Source organism: Herpailurus yagouaroundi, unplaced genomic scaffold, assembly GCF_014898765.1.
Source record: "Herpailurus yagouaroundi ecotype Mexico unplaced genomic scaffold, PumYag 29, whole genome shotgun sequence".
NCBI lineage: Eukaryota > Metazoa > Chordata > Mammalia > Carnivora > Felidae > Herpailurus > Herpailurus yagouaroundi.
Window position 1 is genome coordinate 84,071,989 of NW_024412377.1, and position 22,200 is coordinate 84,094,188.

General features: G+C 37.8%; 1 protein-coding gene across 1 annotated transcript; it reads left to right on the top strand.

Moving 5' to 3' along the window:
- Window positions 1-888: 888 nt before the first annotated feature.
- LOC121041901 (uncharacterized) lies at window positions 889-18,703 on the top strand. Its single transcript, XM_040493092.1, has 5 exons — window positions 889-943; window positions 1,029-1,686; window positions 2,150-2,261; window positions 17,493-17,614; window positions 18,600-18,703. The coding sequence occupies exons 1-3, from the start codon at window positions 889-891 to the stop codon at window positions 2,196-2,198; spliced, it is 762 nt and encodes a 253-aa protein (XP_040349026.1). The 3' UTR covers window positions 2,199-2,261; window positions 17,493-17,614; window positions 18,600-18,703.
- The last annotated feature ends 3,497 nt before the right edge of the window (window positions 18,704-22,200 follow it).

A 22,200-nucleotide genomic window follows, 5' to 3' on the forward strand; every position in this document is an offset into this window, starting at 1 on the left:
GCACCAGGAGAGAAAGACACGTGTCGCTGTGTGTGTGTTTGTGTGTGGCCCTGAAACGCAAAACCAAAGCACGTGGCCTTATTTTTGCCAGGTTTGCCCAGAGCCCTAGGGCCGGGAGTCCTGAGGTTTCCCGGCGCTAGGTCCCGTCGCCGGCTCAGAGTGTCTCCGGCCCACCATCTCCCCAGACTTCTGCCCAACACTCTCTCCTCAGCACCTTCCCTATCCCTCGCCTGATTTCTCTTTGCGCAGTTCTAGTGTAGTCGTCAGTGTCAAAGGAGTGTACCGCACTGAGCAAGCCCCCAACGTAGGGCCACTCAAGTGCTGAAATGAAAAAACCAAAACAAAAAATCCAGATCGCTTTTCCCGTTTGCAAGGGGGAACCCCCTTTAGGTGCGAGCGGTTGTGTCTCTAGCAGATTTTGCGAGTATCCTGTTTTACTCTTTGGAGAGGGATAACCTTGATGCTTCAGGTTTGAGCTCCCTCTGGAAGCGTAAGGAGAAACAACTCCAATTACTGTCCAGATTTTATTATATTGAGAGATCGCAGGTGCTTCGGCGGCTGCTATTGTCTGCTTTCCCCTGTGAGCCCACATACCAGGGATCAAAGAGTCCCAGGAAACTTAATTTCCCCAAACCCTCTTGCGGAGAAGGCATACGTTGTCACGGGCGAAGCTTTGGGGTCAAAGATTTGAAGAAATGTAATTAAGAGTTCCAACTCCCAGAGTGTGCCTGTCTCGGTATGGTTCTGTCCTTCCACCGTCACTGTCTAACCTCATCTAGTCTGTTTCTGCCCTCACTGATGTCTAGGAATTCAAGTCTCACTGTTGCCTTGCCGTCCACCGCCCCCACCCCCCTCGCCCCTCCGCCTTCCCTGGCAGGGGAGAACTCCATGGCCGCGGTCTTCAAGGTTCTTGGGCGCCGGAGAGTCAGGGGCAGGGTCCCAGGTGCAGGTGCACGCCCTGGTCAGCGACTCTCGCTCAGGAGCTCCCTGCCCAGATGAGGTCCGTGACCTGGCGGCAGGTCCCTGAGTCTTTCCTAACGACGAGCCGCCTTTGGGCTGCCAGGGTCCTGAGCTGCCTGTGGCGGCCTCTTGTCCGCCTAAGCCCTCGGATCAGCGTTGGGCCCTGAGGGCGGCCGGGAGGCACCTGGCGCGATTCCTCGTCATCCCCGGCTCAGTCGAGGGCCTTTACTCCCGTGTGTCTCCTCACATTTCTCACCCCACAAGGGCGCTCCCTTGCGAACGATTCTGTTCTCTGCGAACCGGGCTCCGGTGTCGGGGCTCCAGGCCGGCCCCCACACCTTCCCTCGAAGCCCGGGAACTCAGTCCTGGGCACAGCCAGGGCGGGAGCAGTTCCCGGAAGCTAGGCCCACATCCGGGCACGAAGCCTCGCTCGCGGAGTTGGCTTCCGGGCGCTCGACGCAAGTGTGTCGCTGCGCGCGGTGAGACCCCCTGGCCGAGGGATCCGCGCGCCGGGGCCTCGTCGGAGGGCAGGGGTCGCGCTCTCGCGGGCGCTGGGGGTCCCCAGCCCGCGAGCTGGGCCTGTGCGGGCTTAGGGTTTAAGGAAGACGGACTCGACCGGCGAGTGGCGCACGCGGCGAGAACCCCAGGCCCACGCTGTCGGTCAGCGCTGGCGGTTTGTGTCCCGGGGTCGGCGCAGCAAGCTTCCTGGGAATGGGCCCGGAGCGGGTGAGAGCCGACTTCTCCGCAACTTGGTCAAGTTCAGAGACTCACCGTCGAAAGAGACCGCCTTTGCAGTCTTCCCCTCCCTGGCGAGAGCGCTCTGAGCCTTTGCGGTGCTCCGGGGCTGACTAACGCTGGGCCCTGCCTTGAGCACCTAGTCCCCTTCAGGTTTTGGGCTGAGAAGGGTAGGCAGCAAGGCCTGGGGCGCGGCCAGGAAACCTCAAACCCGATTTTCTAGTTTTGGCCTGAAGAAGCCGCAAAGTCAGTGGGAGTTAACTTTGTGGCCTTTGGCGTTTTTGAAAACCTCTGCAAGGCGGGAACAGCACAGAGAAACCGCCGTGCAGTTCATCAAAACATGTTTTGGGGGACCGTATCTGGAGAGTTTTCTCAGAGAGTGTTGTATAATCTTGCAAATTAGCGAGCTGGTATGTATCTCGCCACCGGTGCACTGAATAGTATCTTCCTCCAGACAGGGATTGAGAAACGGAAATACCACCACCCTCCAGCCAAACTTGTGAGGACTGATTGCAGGGAAACTGGTGCTCCAGATGTTGCACTAGAGGCGCTGCAAGTGTGAGCAGGTAACGTGGAGAAGAGTGACATTGTTAACAGAAAGTATCTAATTAACAGTGACTTCATTTGATTGGAAGGATGAAAAAGCCTTTTTAAATCAATCCAGATTCACTGGCCTAAGCTCAGCCAATTTATGAATATGGAGCCTGACTGGGCTCTGCTTTCTTTCAAAGATGTCATCTTAGGGGTAATAGCATAGGTGAAGTCATTTGGTTACACTGTGGAAACTTTTATAGTGCCTTCCTTGGGAATTTAATTCAGTGCTTCTTCATTTTATTAGGAACAGACTGACTCCATCAACTGTGCTCTCCCTGTTTAGAGGCAGGACTGCTTGAAGCAATTAGGTTCACCAATTAGCATAGTTTTACTGACCCCAGCAGCAGCACCACTCCTTAGATTATCCATTTCTTCAAAGTCAGAGAAAAGCTGGAGCACAACATGCTTCCCAGGTGTCTAGGTTGGGAAAATAAGCCCACAAGCAGGGTAGCACAGCAGTGCAAAAAGCTTTCTTAATAGTCCCCAAGTGTTTCAGCAACTTTGGTGGATTTCTCTCCCCTTTTCTGATGCTGGATCCTGTGGTACCTCCTTATTTCACAGAGGCTTTAAAGCCTCTCTCCTTGGGTTGCATTTTGGCAGAACTGTTTTCGAGAAAGTGAATTTTCTCCCTTCTTTTATGTCTGCCTGCATGCTAACGAAGCAGTGGACGATGTTAGGGTCCAGAGAGAGAAGTCACTGAAGGCTCCTTTAAACTCTGTTAGGTGACAAGGTAAGGGCTCAGGTCTTTGGGTGTGTCTGCGCATGTGTAATGTCCTTGCTTGTGTATGGGCTTCACAACCTATGAGGAGAGGCCAGAGGGTGGAGATGGGGATGTAAATCACTGCTTTCCCTCATTTTGAAGGTGTACCTGGAAGGCTTTGCTGCAGTCTCTTCACGGTCACCTCGGTCAGTTGGCAGCCAACATCTTCAGTCGTAGAAGATGTGTGGAGCTCGAAGCAGTCTAGGAAAGAAGGGACCTTACTCTTGCCACTGTCAGGTAGTGAAGGGGTTACATTTACGTAGCTGTTCTCTCTCTCCCCCCTAAAATAGATACTCCTCTGTAAGATTTTACTAGATAGAACTGCTGACAGTTCATCAGTAGCAGCCACAATGTAATACCCTAACCTTATTAAATCAATAAATACTAGATCCATGTATTGAATTAAAAATGTATCAGCATGGCCAGGAATTGCAGTCATATGGCCATGGACCACAGAATCGAAGATGCCACTCACAAATTGACTAGTTAGCATTTATTTAACCTTTTTCTATTTTGCATCTATGATTAGATGCTCTGGGTTTTAACATTTCAGAGACCATCGTGACAGGTTTTTGTTGTTTTTGTTTATTTCTTGGAAATTCTTTTCTTTCAGTTCTCACGTTCAGCCACAAGAATGATGCATTTGTATTTAGGAATAGTAATATTGCTGTGACTGTATTGTTCTTGTCATTAGTTTTCATCTAGGAAATATAATCCCACTCAGTACATCTTACTAGAGTAAGATGTACCCAGGTGCATAAGTTTCTACATAAGCATGAATAAATTTAGATGCATATGTTCTTGTATATGTGTAAATAAATATACTCAATGTGAATGTACTGCCATACATTGATATGTTTATTTTTAAAAAAGAAACCATGTTTAATTTTATCTTTCAGCATTGCCAATGATATTAAAAGCTAAAGAACTATTTATTATTGTGAAAGAAGTTATTTATAATCTGATTTGCTGTTGAATCTTAAATGGCAAGAGATGAAATTAAAATTTTCAAGTCCTTAAACTGGACACAGTACTTAGAAAATTACCCATATTGTAAATGGCTACATTTTATGTGTGAAATACTTCAATGTGGTTTACCAGAAATTGGTCAGTTAAGTTGGAGATTAGTAGGTGAATTTAGAATTAGTCTGTACTGAAAACAAGGAATGTGTTTAACACCTGGAGTTTTAATGGAAAAAGTAATATTACTTTAGCCAGATATTTGTTTATACTGATTAATGATGCTAATTATTTAAAAACATTCATCCCCTATTGATGTCGGCCAGCGTATTTGGTAGTGAATTCTGAAGATAAAGTCATTGGGCCTTGGGTTCACTACACTGTGAAAGAAAAAATCTTTATTTGACGAAATAGGCAATCAACTGAAATCTATCCTCTTTAAATAAACTGATTCCTCAGTATTTTCCCAGTGTTGGTGTAAGTTGTTGTCTGTGATGTCCCCCAGGGCTCTTTCCTCTGCTCTCTGATTTGGTATATAAAAGCAGCTCTGAATGATGGATTACTGTGTCATTGCAGCCTGCGAAGGATTAATTTGTTTCATTGATTTCTCTTTAGGCAGATTGCCAGAATTTGCTGCTTCCCACCTTTCCTCAAGACTTCTAGAAGTAATAGACAGTAATAGCCTAAGACAAATCAGCTCCTTTTTGTAAAAATAGAATCATGAAACCAGGAATCCTAATGAAAGCTATGGCAAACTTTTTATTGGCATATTGGAGAGAACAATTAATAGGCTACTTTATCTGGCTTAGAAATAGTTTTATTTGAAAAATGTCTTTGACTTGGTGACTTAAAACACATCCTATTGGTAGTTTGTAAGTAAGCATTTATAATATTTGTCCCATAAAAATTTTCTCTAATTTGTAAGCATCCTATTTAACTCAGGAAAAAAATGTGTTGTCTATGTGATTGACAAACACTTTTCTTTATATGTCAAATTTTAGGATCAAGTAACTTGTCAACATAAATTTAGGTAAATTTACTTATAAATACTTATAGGGCTATTTGGTGCAAAGAATTTTTAGAAACTTTGGACAAGGACACAGAGTATTAGAGCATAGATATAGAATTAATTATTTAAAGAAAATACAACTTTTTGTGATTAAAAAGCTAGTTAGTATTTGCTCATAATAATTTGCAAAAGTTAAAAATGACATTTTGTATATTTCTCTAAGCCTTTCTCCAAGCATTTATATGTTTTATTTATATATAGATAGACACCACTTTGTATCTTGCTTTTTTCAGTTGGCATTAAATAGTAGAAAATTTCCTGTGTAATTAAAATTATTAAAGTCATTTATGTTGACTGTTTAATGTTTTAGCATGTATAATTATTCATTGTTCTATTGGAGAGTTAGATTTTTAATTTTCCATAATTATAAATAAAGTTATGATAAATGGCTTTTTAAATAAATCTTATTCATCCCTCTGGCTCTTTCCTTACAATATATTATTACAAAAGAATTCACTTGGATGAGGGTATAGACTTTTTTTAAGGTTCTTGATATTGATGGCCAAATTGTTTTCCAGAAAAGTTCTTCCAGTTTATACTGGTACTATTGAAAAAAATTTCTCTGTAGAGGCAGCATTGTAATCTATGTTACATGAGCAAAGAAAATAGAACAACATTCTTTCTTTGTCTTCTGAAAGCACTGGTAGCATTTTGCATACACTTAGTCTCTCAGAAGTATTTTCTCAACTGCAGATGTGAAATAGGCTGGTTATACAAATCTATTTGTTTCCCTTCTGTAGATCATTGATTTAATGATCTCAAGTTATACTTTTTATGCAATTAGTTGTGTAGTAAAAACTAATATTGTCATGTGCTAATGTTTTTTCCCCCTCTATTGTGCTATGATAGTAGTCCATGCAATATCAGCAAGTTTATGCTTTTCCTGTGCTTTGCTGAAAGGAAAAAGGAACATCTGTTTCCATTATATATCTGCATCATAATGATAACAATTAAATAGCTATTATGGTAGTATACAGTAAATATATTTTGCTGAATGACCTGTACTTTCTTGTTGGAAAATTTCAGAAATTGCAGAGGCATTTAGTTTTTACAGGTAGGTTCCATGTAGAGGTTTAGACAGGCCTTTGATTAGTTTAGGCGAATCATTGCAATCTCGGTAAAAACAACCCTGAAGATTAAACACTAGGCTATCGGATGTGACTCTTGAATGTATTTTTCTTAGGCAGATGTTTAGAGTAAAAGTTATTAGCTATCTGAGTATTCTTAAGTGATTCAATCATGGTGCTAATAATACAGTTCGTTTTGTGTTTTGCGCTGTGTGTGTTCTTTTAATATTTTACTAAGCTGGAAATTGGAAATAGTTTTATGTACATATTTTTGAAATATATTTTAAAATGTTTATTTATTTTGAGAGAGAGTGCGTGCACGCTGCGCACAGTGCACACACATGTGAGCGGGGAAGGGCAGAAGAGAGGAGAGAGAATCCGTAGCAGCGTCCTAGCTATCTGCCCAGAGCCTGAAGTGGCGCTTGATACCGCGAATTATGAGATCATGACCTGAGCTAAAATCAAATCAAGAGTCAGGTGGTCCCTTAATCATCTGAGACACCCAGGCAACGCCCCCTCCTTTTTTTTTTTTTTTTTTTTTATAGCCCAGCACTCTTTTCCCCCACATATTCGGGGATCATAGTGATACTTGCCTTTTTTTTTTTTTTTAATTTTTTTTTCAACGTTTATTTATTTTTGGGACAGAGAGAGACAGAACATGAACAGGGGAGGGGCAGAGAGAGAGGGAGACACAGAATCAGAAACAGGCTCCAGGCTCTGAGCCATCAGCCCAGAGCCCGACGCGGGGCTCGAACTCACGGACCGTGAGATCATGACCTGGCTGAAGTCGGATGCTTAACCGACTGCGCCACCCAGGCGCCCCGATACTTGCCTTTTAAGCTCATGAGGAGAATGTTTGAAACTGACACACTATTTCCATTGACCTTTAATATTCCAGGGAAGTGTTTTCATTTATTTCATTCAGCTTTTGGTTAAAGATGTTTTGGTGGTTACTTAAAAAAAAAAAAAAATGGTTAGAAAGTATTTCAGACAAAATGTGGCATATCAAGAAAAACAGACATGTGCTCCAAACTGTTTGAGAAGTAAAGTGTTACCTGTACAATTGAAGCTGTTCCTGATCTTACTCCCTGATGGCTTCTTGAAGAGATAATCATCATCCTAAATTTGATCATTATCTTTTTTGCCTCTTAAGTATTTTTCTTGACATGTCTAAAGATTTGTTGTAAGTGACTTGTCCTTTTAAATGAATTAATTTTAAGATGTTGAAGCTGTGAAAGCTGTTGGAACCTTTTTCGTCTAATCACCTGTGAGTGATCATATTTCATCTGTGAAGTTGTGGACAGATCCACATGTTCTTTGATGTCCTCCTAGGCATAATTAAAGTTTTTTGATTACCTCTTATTTTCCATATGAAATAAAACAAAAGGAAAAGGCCCAGAGAAATTTAAGTAACTTACTGAAGACCATATAGTAAATCCAGAGCCAGGAATGAAACTTAGTTCTCCTGACTTCCATTCAAAGCACTCTTCTCTTCAGTTCACATTGTCTGCTTTGGGTACTGGCTAACTGACCACTGTGGTATCCTGTGGTTAAAGACTGTCTGTAGGCTTTTATAATTTTGTGATTGTGTATGCAGAAAAGGTTTTTCTCTAAGAGTATTTTTCCTGTAGGGGAAAACATTGAAGCCATTATCAGCCTGTAAGCTACCTATAGAAGGAGAAGACTGAATGTGTAGCCTCCTGTAGAGGCTGCGGTTTTCTTCTTTATTTTCTGGACTTTCCTGGAAAAAATGGTAGTTTGGGTACAATGAAGCTTTCGATAGTTGTCTTACTGTGTGGTCAGTTTTCTGATCTCTTCATGGTAACTGGACCAGGAAAATAGGAATGGGCACAAATATAAGTGTCTCTTTACGTGTACATATATCTATTTTTCAATATATTTTGGCAGTCAGAACTTTGACAAATTGCTTCTTTCTTTCTTTTTTTTTTTTTTGTAGCTTATGTTGTGGTCAAATCACAAATGACTTTCTATTTGAAAATGAGTTTGTTTCTTGTTTCTATTTAGCAACCAACTTATCAGAGCACTAAATTGAGAGTAGCACAAATAGAATAATTTTGAAACACATTTTTAAAATCTCTTTGGAGAAAAACCCTATTCTAAAAATGGCAACCTAGAATTCCATGCATGTACGTTCTTTCAGGTTTTTACTCTATCGAATTTAATTCATTCTTAGTTGAGATGAGTAAGCTTGAGTCATAATATTCACAGTGCCGTGCCTTTCCTATGAAAAAATTTCAATATAACTAGAGATGGAGTTAATGTATCCTATTATAAGACTATCTGTTCCCAAATCTGTTGCTTTAAGACCAAAAACTTGGTTTAATAAATTATTTGGTTCTATAAATACATACTAGGAAACTTGTAATCGTAGCAATCATTCTTTTTAGGGAAGATGAAGCTACTAATCGTGGCTTTGTCAGTGCTATAAATATTCTCAAGGTAGTTGTGTTTTAACAAGCAAGGCAGGTAACACATTTTTCTCTATTTTAGATCAATTATCTTATGTGTTCAGCAGCTGCTAGTAGGAAATTTTCCCTAGCATATTAGTTTGGGGAGGAGAGATTCAATGTAATCAGATGTCAACATTCAGTACTCCTTTTATTTAGCATTTATAAATGCATATTGCTTTTTATGAAGCATATTGCTTTATTTGCTCATACTAAATATTATTTCTTTCATATCTGTAACATTTCTGTCTGGAGAGAAAGCTGTGTGTGTGTGTGTGTGTGTGTGTGTCTGTGTGTGTCTGTGTGTGTATGTCTGTCTGTAAATATTTGCAAGGCATTTGTCTAGTTGAAAGTTCTGGTGAACGTCTGTAATGGGTAATATAAAGACTTTTCTACACTCATTAAATTTCTCCATTGTTGCTCTATCAGGTAGGTGAAACTCAGCAGAAAAAATGTGAGTAGAGGAAACTAGCCCCTTGCTAACTTGTTTCTCCTTGACCATAATATGAATCTGGACAGTAGTGGTGAGAATATGGAATCTTAATCACCAAGCCAGCAGTGCTAACACTAGAGAAACCACGGTGAGACACAACAATGTATAGTCCATTTATATTATTTTACTATTTTAGTTGTATAGCTCTTTGAAGAAAGGTGATGTATTGTTTACAGAAACCTCTGAATTTGGAAAAAAAAGTGTATATTTTTATGTATGTATGTATATATTTATATGATTATATATTATGTATATTTTTTGCCATATATACTATCAGGATTATAGGTGCTTAAATATCTGCGCTTTTTGTACTCAGTTCTTAATGACTGTACTTTAGACCAAGTTGAGATTATTTCAAAACTAGCATTGGCTGTGTATTTTCTATTGACACAGCCAACACACAATTTTCAGATGTGATCTCAGAATTTTTCTGTGGGTAAAGGGTAGAGTTTTCTTCTACTAATGTTAGATTTGCATGTTGTAAAATTTTGTTCATGGCCTGTTTCGAAATCCCAGATCTTTAGGATTTTCTCACTATTTGATTCTTAGGAGAATTATGCTGCTGTTGTGCTTATTGTTCTTGAGATATAGACAGTTAACACCTATTTATTGAATTCTTGTCATGCTTACTGCATGTGAGATAGATAAAAGCAAAGTCATTGCTCTTCAGGGGATAATTATTGATATGGTCTTTTGCCAATAATTTAACAGATTATATTTTCTTAATATAATGTATTTGTGATTTTATTAATATTACTACATGAAGACTTTAAGAGAAAAAGAAAATACATTTAGGTTTCCATTGCTGTTCTTTGCCTTTTGAAAAATTGTTAGAGTTATAATTTGGGATCAGCCAAAATGATATTAATATAGTATCTTGAACAAATAGGATGTGGCATTTGCTAACTTTAAATCAGTTTTTTTAAAGAATATAAGATCTAAGAATTTTTCCCGATACCCTATTTTGTTTAAGTATACCAGTCTAATTATCTCTCTGTAAATAAAAAATAATTGCCTAACAATATCTCTCTGTAAATAAAAAACAATTGCCTAACAATGTTTCTGAAAAGCACCCTTTGTGCTACTGCTTTAGCAAGAAGCAGGTTCATTTTTTTCAAAGCTCAAAAAAAAAAAAAAAAAAAAGAAAATCTTGCCATTTGTAACTACGTGGATGGAAGTAGAGGAAATTATGCTAAGCGAAATTAGAGAAAGACAAATATCATATGACTTCACTTATATGAGGACTTTAAGACACAGAACAGATGAACACAAGGGAAGTGAAGCAAAAATAATATAAAAACAGGGAGGGGGACAAAACATAAGAGATTCTTAAATATGGAGAACAGAGGGTTCCGTACTGGAGGGGTTGTGGGAGGAGGGATGGGGTAAATGGGTAAGGGGCATTAAGGAATCTTCTTCTGAAATCGTTGTTACTATATGCTAACTAACTTCAATGTAAATTAAAAAAAAACCTCAACTAACAGTATATTTAAATTAAAGTTGGGAACTACACTAAGTATGAAGTCAAAACATATTTTCATAGATATTTAGAAAAATACCTGTGTTTGGTTTTGACTTCCCATTAGCGTCAATGGAAATACTGAATTTTCGCATTGAACATGTTTCTGTTTTCTTTTTTAGAGAGAGCGAGAGAGAGAGAGCAAGGGACTGTGAGCAGGGCAGAGGGGCAGAGGGAGAGGGAGAGAATCCCAAGCAGGCTCCATTCTTAGTGTGGGGCCCTATGTGCGTCTCAGTCCATGACCTGAGCCGAAATCAACAGTCGGACGCTCAAACTACTGAGCCACCTAGGTGCCCCTGCACATGTTTTTATAGCATTACAAATGAACATGTTTTTATAGTTCACCAAAGTTTATTAAAGGATGCTAAGAACGGTTACTATTTGGCTGTCACACAAAAAATGAGTTGTTGATTTATTTGCCAATAGATCTGACCTAGGTAGATAGCTGTTTTTGATAAAAAAGTTTAACAAAAATACCCCTACCCCTATAATAAAGTCTTTTTGGATTTAATCTTGTAGTTTTTCTATCTGTTTATATGTGGATGTAGGTGTAAGTTTCAATTTACAAGTATTACAATAAACAGTCAAAGTATAATTTATATTTTGTGTAGAGTGAGAAAATACGGTCCTTTTGAATTTTAGTGATTGATAAGGTTTTGCATTATTTATACATTTCTCAAAACAAATATACACATTCCTGGGGCGCCTGAGTGGCTCAATTGGTTTTGTCAGGCTTCAGCTCAGGTCATGATCTTGCACTTTGTGGGTTCTAGCTCTGTGTCGCTCTGTGCTGACAGTTTGGTGCCTGGAGCCTGCTTTGGATTCTGCATCTCCCCCTCTCTGCCCCTCCCTCACCTGCGCTTTGTCTCTCTCTCATTCAGAAATAAATAAACATTAAAAAAAACCCACAACAAATATACACATTCCAAAATAAGTCCCTTTTTATTTAGCTACAGTTTTGAGATGTGTATGTTATAAGATATTTTTAAAAAGGCAAAAAAACCAGTAATATTCGGTAGAAGGTTCCAGTGGATTGTACTATACTATTAGGCTCAGGCTCATGTCAGTCTAGTTTGACAACTTATGGGTTGTTGTTTGGACTGGCTAGAGCTTAGTGATCTGAAGGAATAAGGGAGTGGTATTACAGAGCTTCGAAAGCAGCATACCAACTGATGTCTGTGACAGAGCCAAAAGTCACCAAGATCCTGTTTGTATTTCAGTTCCAATATTAATCAGTTTAAATGTGTTTTGAGTTTTGACCAATAGGTTTAAAATTCTGAAACTTCTGCATTTTATAGTAGGGAACTAGCCAAAGACTATATTTTTATATACACTGTGTATGATGAAGAGTTTTGTTCTTACGTAAACTTGCTTAATAGTTGTCCTACCCAAGAGAAGTATAAAAAAATGCTTAATTATGAATTTTCCTTTTTATATACATTGTAAAACCTTCTTATCATTATATGCTAAGCATATTTCATATAGTTTAATCTGTTTATATAAACTCTAAAGTTCCCATTTTACTGGTGAAGAATTTGAGGCTCAACCGTGGTTAAGTAATTTGCTCAAGTCACATAGCTGATGAGTAACATAGCAAGGATTTGAAGTATGTGTCCCTCTAGAGCCCATTCCTGATCTATGCTGATTTTCCTGCTTCTCATCAAGTAACTCATTGTATTATCTTTGGATTATAGGTCAAATTGTATTCTCACAGGCACATAAAAGTGCATAGAGCAACTCTTTTATAAAACAAAGGAAAATCTATATAATTTCATGTTATTTTTATGTCCCAATAGCTATAGGATAATATTCTCTCTGTTTGATTATGTGCTTTATAAATGGTACTTTATAGATGAAACTCTTTCCTTAGAGTCATTTGGTACTAGGTTGACTTAGCTATTAAATACCAACTTTGCTAGAGGTTGAAAAATGAATAGCAAGAAAATTTATTATTACTGGTTTGCAATCTTCAGAATGTTTTTGTCTTTAGTGACTTCCAGGGGGACAAATCAGTTTCCCTTATTAGGTATATTATTTTGCTTGGGCTGTGTAGCATTGTACCATAAAAGGGGTAGCTTAAGCAACAGAAATTTATTGTTGCCTGGTTCTTGAGGCTAGAAGTCCAAGATCAAGGTGTTGTCAAGGTAATTCCTTCCAATGGCTGTGAGAAAGATAATCGATTACATGCCTCTCTCCTAGCTTGTGGTGGTTTGTTGGTAATCTTTGGTATACTTTGGTTTATAGATGCGTCATCCTGATCCCTGTCGTCATCTTCATGTGGTGACCTCCCTATGTATGTTTCTGTCTTTATGTCCAAAGTTTCCTTATTTATAAAGACACCAGTCATATTGGATTAGAGCCTATCCTAATGACCTCATTTAACTTGATAATCTGCAAAGACCTTATTTCCAAATAAGGTCACATTCACAGGTACTGAGGGTTAGGACTTCAACATATTTTTTGGGGGACACCATTCAACTCATAACAGTAGGCAACTTTTTCTGAGATAATAGATTTGAAAACTCTTTAATAGTGATCAATGTTTGCAGTTTATGAATTCATTGGTATAATTATATGCATGTCTGCCCATAAGTGAGTCAGGTCTGAATATTCATTTTGGAATAGGACTGATTTTACCGTAGTATTCTTAAAACACTGTAGGAAGAACAGACTGGAGAAGTATTTAGGAAGGATTTCAATAAATGATACGATGGAGTGTCACAGTGTATGGAGCAGATAATGAGCTTTTGGAAATTCAAGTACAAAATCAGTATAGCTGGTGGTATGATGAAGTTGGGGTTTAGACAGATATTCAGAGCAAGAGGATGCTATAGAAACAGAGAGGTTATGGGTTGAGGTTCTGTTGTAGGAATGTGTATTTTATGTAGAGTGGGCCATGGTGATAAAGGGAGGCTTTGGGCCAGTTATATTGTGAAGGAATCCTGGCTCTGGCCCTTTAGAGTTAAGGCCAATTTTAATTTTTAAGTTTCAAGAAATTCCTGTAGGATTTATTTTTAATTTTACTGTGTAGACAATTTGAAATATATCATTAACAAGAAAAACATGACCTATATCTCTACTACCCAGTGCTAGTTGTTATTAACATTTTGGCATCTTGCTACAATTCTTATGAAATTCCTGCCATGCTTTTTGATTGAGATTATACCACCTAAATAGTTTACTAAAATAAATCAACACCTGTTTCTAAATATGTATCTGAATTTGAGACCCGTTGGGGAACAGACCTAATGACCACTGATGATGAATCGGGTCACCATAATTCCATAAACCATTAGGTCAAGACAGTTTTGTCTCATGTGATTTAGTCCTTTGCCTTGTCCTGTTGTCCTTCCTCCTGTCTTTCACACTACTGCCAAGATCTTTTTAATGATTACATCACTCCTCTGGCTTACCTCCTTTAGTCAGACCGAGGTCCAGCTATTTAGCATAATAGGCATCTCTGTGATCTTTTTCATGCCTTTTTCTTCTCATTTTATACTTTCCAAAAAGCTTTTAGAATTTCTCAGAATATTGTGTACCCTTTTGCACCTCTATAATTTTTCACCTCTCCCCTGCACTAAGAATGTCTTCTTTCTTTTTGTCCCTCTGTTCAATGGCTGTTATTTTTTAAATACTCATTTCACATGACATTTCTTCTCTAAAGCCTTTATTCTAAGCCAGTTTTCTTTTAGTATCTGTAGCACTTTCTAGAAAAGTGGCTATAAACTGATGACAGGGTATCATAGTGACTAATTTCCTTCTTTATCTTTCTTATTTTTTTCTTTTTAAAGAAAGTTTAATTTAAATTCTAGTTGTTAACAGAGTGTAATATTAGTTTCGGGTGTACAGTATAGTGATTCAGCACTTCCATACAATACCTGGTGTTCATCAAAACTTGTGCACTCCTTAATCCCCATCACCTATTTCACCTATCCCCCCTCCCATCTCCCCTCTGGTAACCATCAACTTGTTTTCTGTAGGTAAGGGTATGTTTCTTGGTTTGCTTCTCTCTCATTTTCTCCTTTGCTTGTTTGTTTTTTTAATTAAATTCCACATATGAGTGAAATCGTATGGTATTTGTCTTTTGCTGACTGACTTATTTTGCTTAGCATAATCCTCTATTCTATCCATGTTGTTGTAAATGGCAAGATTTCATTTATTTTTCATGACTAAGTAATATTCCATATTGTGTGTGTGTGTGTGTGTGTGTGTGTGTGTGTGTGTATACCACATCTTTTTTCTTTTTTTAGTTTCAAGCCTTAAATACTAGTTACAGTGTTACAGGCTTTAAGTTCCAATGTTCGTTTCAGGAAAAGGATTTAGTGACTCATCACTTACATATGACACCCAGCACTCATCACAACAAGTGCCTTCCTTAATAATCATCGCCCTTTTAACCCATTCCATCACCCACTTCACCTTCAGCAACCCTAAGTTTGTTTTCTATGGTTAGGAGTCTGTTTTATGGTTTGCCTCTCCCACCACCTCCCCGACCCATGTTCATCTGTTTGGTTTCGTAAATTCCACATATGAGTGAAATCATATAGTATTTGTCTTTCTCTGACATATTTCATTTAGCATAATACATTCTAGCTTCATCCACATCATTGCAAATGGCAAGATGTCATCCTTTTTGATGGTGAGTAATATTCTATTGTATATATGCACCACAACTTCTTTATTCATTCATCAGTCGATGGACATTTGGGCTGTTTCCATAATTTGGCTATTGTTGATGATGCTGCTTTAAACATCGAGTTGGGTGTATTCCTTCAAATCAGTATTTTTGTATCCTTTGGGTAAATACCTAGTAGTGCAACTGCTGGATCATAGTGTAGTTCTATTTTTACTTTTTTGAGGAACCTCCACACTGTTTTCCAGAGTGGCTACACCAGTTTGCATTCCCACCAACCATGTAAGAGGGTTCCCCTTTCTCTGCATCCTTGCCAACATCTGTAGTTTCCTTTGTTATTAATTTTAGCCATTTTACAGGTGTGAAGTGATATCTCATTGTAGTTTTGATTTGCATTTCTCTGATGATGAGTGATGTTGAGCATCTTTTCATGTGTCCGTTAGCCATCTGAATGTCTTCTTTGGAAAATGTCTATTCATGTCTTCTGCCCATTTCTTCATTGAATTATTTGTTTTTTTTGGGTGTTGAGTTTACTAATAAGTTCTTTATAGATTTTGGATCTATTAGATGTGTCATTTGCAATTATCTTCTGCCATTCTGAACATTGTCTTTCAGTTTTGTTGATTGTTTCCCTTGCTGTGCAGAAGCTTTTTATCTTGATGAAGTCCCTTTAGTTCATGTTTGCTTTTGTTTCTTTTGCCTCAGGAGACATATCTAGTAAGAAGTTGCTGTGGCTAATGTCAAAGAAGTTGCCACCTGTGTTCTCCTCTATGATTTTTATAGTTTCATGTCTCACATTTAGGTCTTTCATCCCTTTTGAATTTATTTTTGTGTAGGGTGTAAGAAAGTGGTCCAGTTTCATTCTTTTGCATGTCGCTGTCCAGTTTTATCAACACCATTTGTTGAAGAGACTTTTTTCCTTTGGATATTCTTTCCTGCTTTGTCAAAGATTAGTTGAGAATATAGTTGTGGGTCCATTTCTGGGTTTTCTATTCTGTTCTGTTGATCTGTGTGTCTGTTTTTATGCCAGTACCATACAGTCTTGATGATTACAGCTTTGTAATATACCTTGAAGTCTGGAATTGTGATGGTTCCAACTTTGCTTTTTTTTTTTCAAGATTGCTTTGGCTATTTGGGTCTTTTGTGGTTCCATACAAATTTCAGGATTGTTTGTTCTAGCTCTGTGAAAAATGCTGTTGGTATTTTGGTGGCTGCATTAAATGTGTAGATTGCTTTGGGTAGTATAGACATTTTAACAATATTTGTTAAATATCTTTAAAGTTTATTTATTTTGAGAGAGAGCAAGCGGGTTGGGGGCAGAGAGAGAGAGGGGAGAGAGAGAATGCCAAGCAAGCTCTGCACTGTCAGCGCAGAGCCCGACTCAAGGCTTGAACTTACGAACAATGAGATCATGACCTGAACTGAGATCAAGAGTCAGGCGCTTAACCAACTGAGCCACCCATCATCTTTAATTTCTTTAATCAGTGTTTTTATAGTTTTCAGAGTCTACCATCTTTATCTTTTTTACTAGACTGAATTACTTAAGAGCAAGGGTCATGTGCTAGTTATGTTAGTATATATAGCACTTAGCATTGTACCTAGTAGGTGTTTGAGCAAAATGTTTGCTGAATAAGTAAACAATCTTGTGTTTTCATCTAATACTGCCTTGCCAGGAATAGAACTATAGCAAGAATAAGTGGTATTTTGATAAGGGAATAAGATGACTAGTTCATTTCAAGTTATCAAGCAATTATTAGGCATTTACAGTTTGTGAGGTATTCTGCTGGGCATTGTGGAAATGGGAAACTAAAGTGAAGGAGAACTTTAGGGGCACCTGGGTGGCTCATTGAGTTGGGTGTCCGACCTCGGCTCAGGTCATGATTTCACAGTTCATGAGTTTGAGCCCTGCATGGGGCTCTGTGTTGATAGCTCAGAGCCTGGAGCCTGCTTCAGATCTGTGTCTCCCTCTCTTTCTGCCCCTCCCCCACTGACGCTCTGTTTCTCTCCATCTCTCGAAAATGAATAAATGTTAAAAAAATGAAAAAAAAATATAATGAAGGAGAACTTTAAGAGTTTGCAGCCTAGTGGAGAACTTCCAGTTTTGGTGAGTGGGTGGGGAATCATGGTAAGAAATACAGTGAAGACTGGTTAAGGGGACCGACCCACTGAAATAGAATTGTGAGTGGAAACGGTTGTACAGTGACTTTAAATTAACAAAGTTTATTTGGTTACAGGTGGCATTGGGCCTGCATCACAGGTTGTAGCAGATGTTCTCAACATTTCTATCGAGACTTCCTTATATCCACTTGCAAGAGGAGCCCAGGAGCCTCATCCCTGTGGTAGCTACCATTCTCTGGTATGATGCTGTGCTTTCTATTTCACCCTTTATATTCTCGCTGTTTGTTATTGCAAACAGTTATGTAGAACTGGAAGTGGAATGTTTTAATAATACTGATATTGTGATTTCTTTGAGGTTGTGTATTATGCTTTGTTATTCTTATACCTGTTCACAGAAACCCCAAATAGTGAGTGCCTTGCTCATTGTAGATGCTTAGCATTGTATTTTTGTTTGAATTGTATCTAGTTGTAAGTAGCTCCTTATTGATTATTAACAGATGCTAATCTAATTTTTATTCCTTTCAATAATAAAGAAGCACATAACATCAACTTTACTTATACTTAAAAACTATGTCTTCAGGTAATGTTGAACCAACTTCTTAACTCTTATGAAGGAGATTCATCTGGTAACTAATAAAATTCTATATCAGGAATATTTAATTACAAATTTCTGTTTTAACATGAATAAACACTATAGCTAGTAATGAAAGTATTTTTTCTTCATAAAAAATGGAAGTATTTTTCAGGATTTTAGGAAATGTCACAGTAATTTTGGCTGTAGTCATACTGAATTTAATGCTATTGAAAATGTTGCTAACATTAACAAAAATATTCTGTAATTTCCTCAGTTATTGCTACTGGTGATGAGGGATGTAAAGTTGGCATGCTTTCATGTTTTGAGCATTTTCATTATACACTTTTGATTTTTACATGTCAGAAGCAATCTTTGTTTTAGGTAAGACAGCTGAGAACATTTTTACTCAGGAATAGAGGTCAGCCTTTGACTGTTTGTATTTTTAGGTCAGGGAAAGATCAAATAAAATGAATGAGAGTAAATACATGTACAATTTTGTATGTAAGTATTATAAAATATATGTATTTCTCTGACTTTGTTTTTAGTTCATTAAAACATAGTGGTTTGGGACCAAGGCATAGGTTTCATTTCTATGTTAATAATTTTATTTTGTTATTTTCTGTGACCACTGGTCACACTCATCTTGCAGATATAAGCTGTTGTTCACCAGGGAGCTTTGGCAAGAGAATTGGCCAGATCAGCGAGTTCATCTCCCTTGGGGAAAAACAACTTGAAGCTCATCTCTGTTGAAGGTGAGTCAGTGTCATCTTCACACAGGAAAGATCACACTAGTGTTATTTGATGTTTTCAGCATTATCAAGCGATAGTTTGGTTTAAACTTTGTTTTATGGGATGTTAAACCATCATGCTTTATTACTAGAGTGTAGTGAAGATTCACACAGAAATCAACCTGACAATGAAAAGGGGTGGAAGTGACAGTTTGGTGTTTATGAATATACCTAAAAGTAGTAGGGGTACTCTTTCTTTTCTTTCTTTTATTTTTTAAAGTTTATTTATTTTTAAGGATAATCTCCATATCCAGTGTGGGGCTCGAACTTGACCTCAAGATCAAGAGTCACATGCTCCCAAGTGACCCAGCCAGGTGCCCCAATTTGAGTACTCTTTCTCACCTCCATTCTTATTTCCATATAACACATGCTAGCTAACTTATAATTCTTGACTTTTATTTGAATGAATATTGGCTAGAACAGAATCACATATGTTACTTATTTATTTTAAAATATATTACTGATTTCAGGGGCTCCTGGGTGGCTCAGTTGGTTAAGCATCCAACTTCGGCTCAGGTCATGATCTTGTGGTTTGTGGGTTTGAACCCCGCATTGGGCTCTGTGCTGACAGCTTGGAGCCTGGAGGCTGCTTTGAATTTTGTGTCTTCCTCTCTCTCTGGCCCTCCCCCAACTCATGCTCTGTCTCTTTCTGCTCTCTTAAGAATAAATAAACATTAAAAAATTTATATAAAAAATAAAATATATTACTAATTTCAGGAAATTTCAGATAACTGCAGTATCAATGTAAAGATTCTCGTCTGTTTTCAAATACATTATTTGGTCTTTCAACTGGTAGCCATTGTTGATGCTTGCCACAGGCTTTCTTTCCTAGATATACAGTGGATGACCATATATGTTTAATATTATTACAAGCGGTAGTAGTGTATCTAATAGCAATCTGTAATTCAGGTCATTATTATTTAATGCGTATTCATTAATCATTACTTCACTTTACGAATTACATTTGTGATTTGACCTAATCCTTCCTAACCATGATGTTTGTGTGTGTGTCTGCATGTGTGTAACATTGTATGTAAGTAACTTGATAACAGTTACTGATGTTGCTTTGGCCCTCTTTACTCAAGTTGTTTTCACTTGAATCATCACCAATGTCAGGTTGTCAGAGTAAATTTTCTTTTACAGTTCTGCTTTAGTACTATTCAATCTTTTTTGTTGTCACTGTTCCCTTTTAATTTTTCTTCTTTTGGGATATAAACAAATCCCAAATCAAAGACTGGTAGGACTGATGCTCACTGACTTCAAAAAACAGGTCTCTCTGTAGGGAGAGGATCTTTACAGGTACATGATGTTCCATGATTATAACCAGCCTTATCATCTATATTAAATGGCTTGTAAAAGGCCACAGAATATAAAAAGGAATAACATGGCACTATATTTGGAGAAAAGGTTTGATTGCATAGTTTTCTTTTCCTCAAAAAGGCACTCAATATTTTTGTAGGAAGATTGGGCTTTCCCTTCCCGTGCCTTATAAGTAGTTATTAAGTATAACTCATTGCGTTTTCAAAAGTCTCATTTCTTGAAAGCATTATTTTAAGATGATTGTCTCAGTATTATTGTTTTCTCATTAGGCCTAGCTCAAACATTTTCGGTTGGACTAGACTTTAGAAATTTCTTTAACATTATAGTGGAAGTTAAACTTATTTAGTGTATAAACTTGAGTTTGTCTTTACTAGAATAATTTCTATTGCAGGTGTAGTGATGTGATACTACTTTTTGAATAATTAATAATTATAATTATATAACTGTTATTAAAACTGATGTAATTTGTTCCACTCTAAGTGCTTTTTATATTTTATTATATTTTTACAACAGTTATGTGGGGTAGGAATAATTATCTCAGGTTTATAGACGAGAAAACTTAGAGCCAGAGTTCAATAATTTGCATAAGGTCAGTGAATGACCAAGGATTTCAGTCCTGAACTATGTGGCCTCAGAACTTCTGCCCAGAGCTCCTATTTATAAGTGCTGTGTTAAGCTGCTTGAAAGGTTTACTTACGCAACTTGAGAATGCGCTGTTTCACTTTTGAGGCACAGTCTGGCCAGTTCACAGTGATTTTGTACGACTGACTGAGGTATACCAAAATGTATCTGGCTGAAACATTTGCTTCTGTGACTTTATGTAGACACAATGTTGGACAGCCTGCCAGTATATTGTGTATACTTCATGTTGTGTGTATGCTGCGTGCATGTTTTCACATGTATGGGTTCTTGATAATGCTTTCTTGGAAAACTTGCTATAACTTTAGTGTCTGCCCTGCTCTTCAGGTAGTAAAATTGTTGTTTAATTTGCAAGTTTGCTAGAGCTGGAGATCCTTGTTCTGGGAGATTATTTACATGTTGATTTAAGCAGATAGGCTAAAATGGTGATATTAGTTCTCTAACAGGTGTATAATGCAATATGAAATGTTAGTGTGACCATTGTTGAGGAAAGCCATATTACATAGATTGAATAGACATTCTGGAAACCTATGATCCCATGATTTTTCCCTCCACAAACAAGAGAAACCATTGAAGGATTTTAAGGTACAGATTGTGTTCTCTTTAGCATAATACAAGGTTTTCTGTTAGTGGTCCATTCCCTGTTGTCTCAAGCTTGCCTCCGGCAGCCCTCTTCCTTACTCCCCCATGTCATGTATACTCCTTACATGTCTACCTCAGTTAAACCGAGAACCTTATATTTTATATTTATGTACCTTTATATTTTATTGCACTTATTATATCTCTCTAGACTATAGATTTCTTTCTTTTTTAAGGATTATTTATTGATTTATTTATCTGTTTTGAGAGAGAGAGAGAGAGAGACAGAGAGAGAGAGCATAAGCAGGGGAAGGGCAGAGAGAGGGAGATAGAGAGAGAGAATCCCAAGCAGGCTCTGCACTGTCAGCACAGAGCTCCAAACTCCAGAACCATGACATCATGACCTCAGCCAAAATCAAGCGTCAGAAGCTTAATCAACTGAACTACTCAGGCGCCCCTAGACTGTTACATATCTTAATGGCAAGCGCAAAGGCTATGTGTTTAATTCATTTTTATATCCCCAGGGTTTAGTACAATTCCTGGTACATATAGATGCTTAATAAGCATTTGTTAAGTGAATGAATTAAACAGATGGGTAACCTACAAGGAAAGAAAAGATTTTCCTCACAGTTGGTGTGATAATGGAGATAAAATGAATTCCAAGGTGGAGTGCTACTACACTTTTCTGGGATATTCAGTGTTATAAACAGTATTGTTCCTGAAGTCTCACCATAGTCATACTAGCTTCCTTGAGGCAGTATAGTGTATGTCTGCAATTTTGTTATCTTGAACAACTAACCACTTATTGGAAATTTACCCATAAAATTTCAATAGTTGAATTTTTTCTGAAATAATATATTTTAATAATAAGTGTAATACATCTTGACTTAAGGACTCTATTAATTCCCTTAAGGAGATCCACAT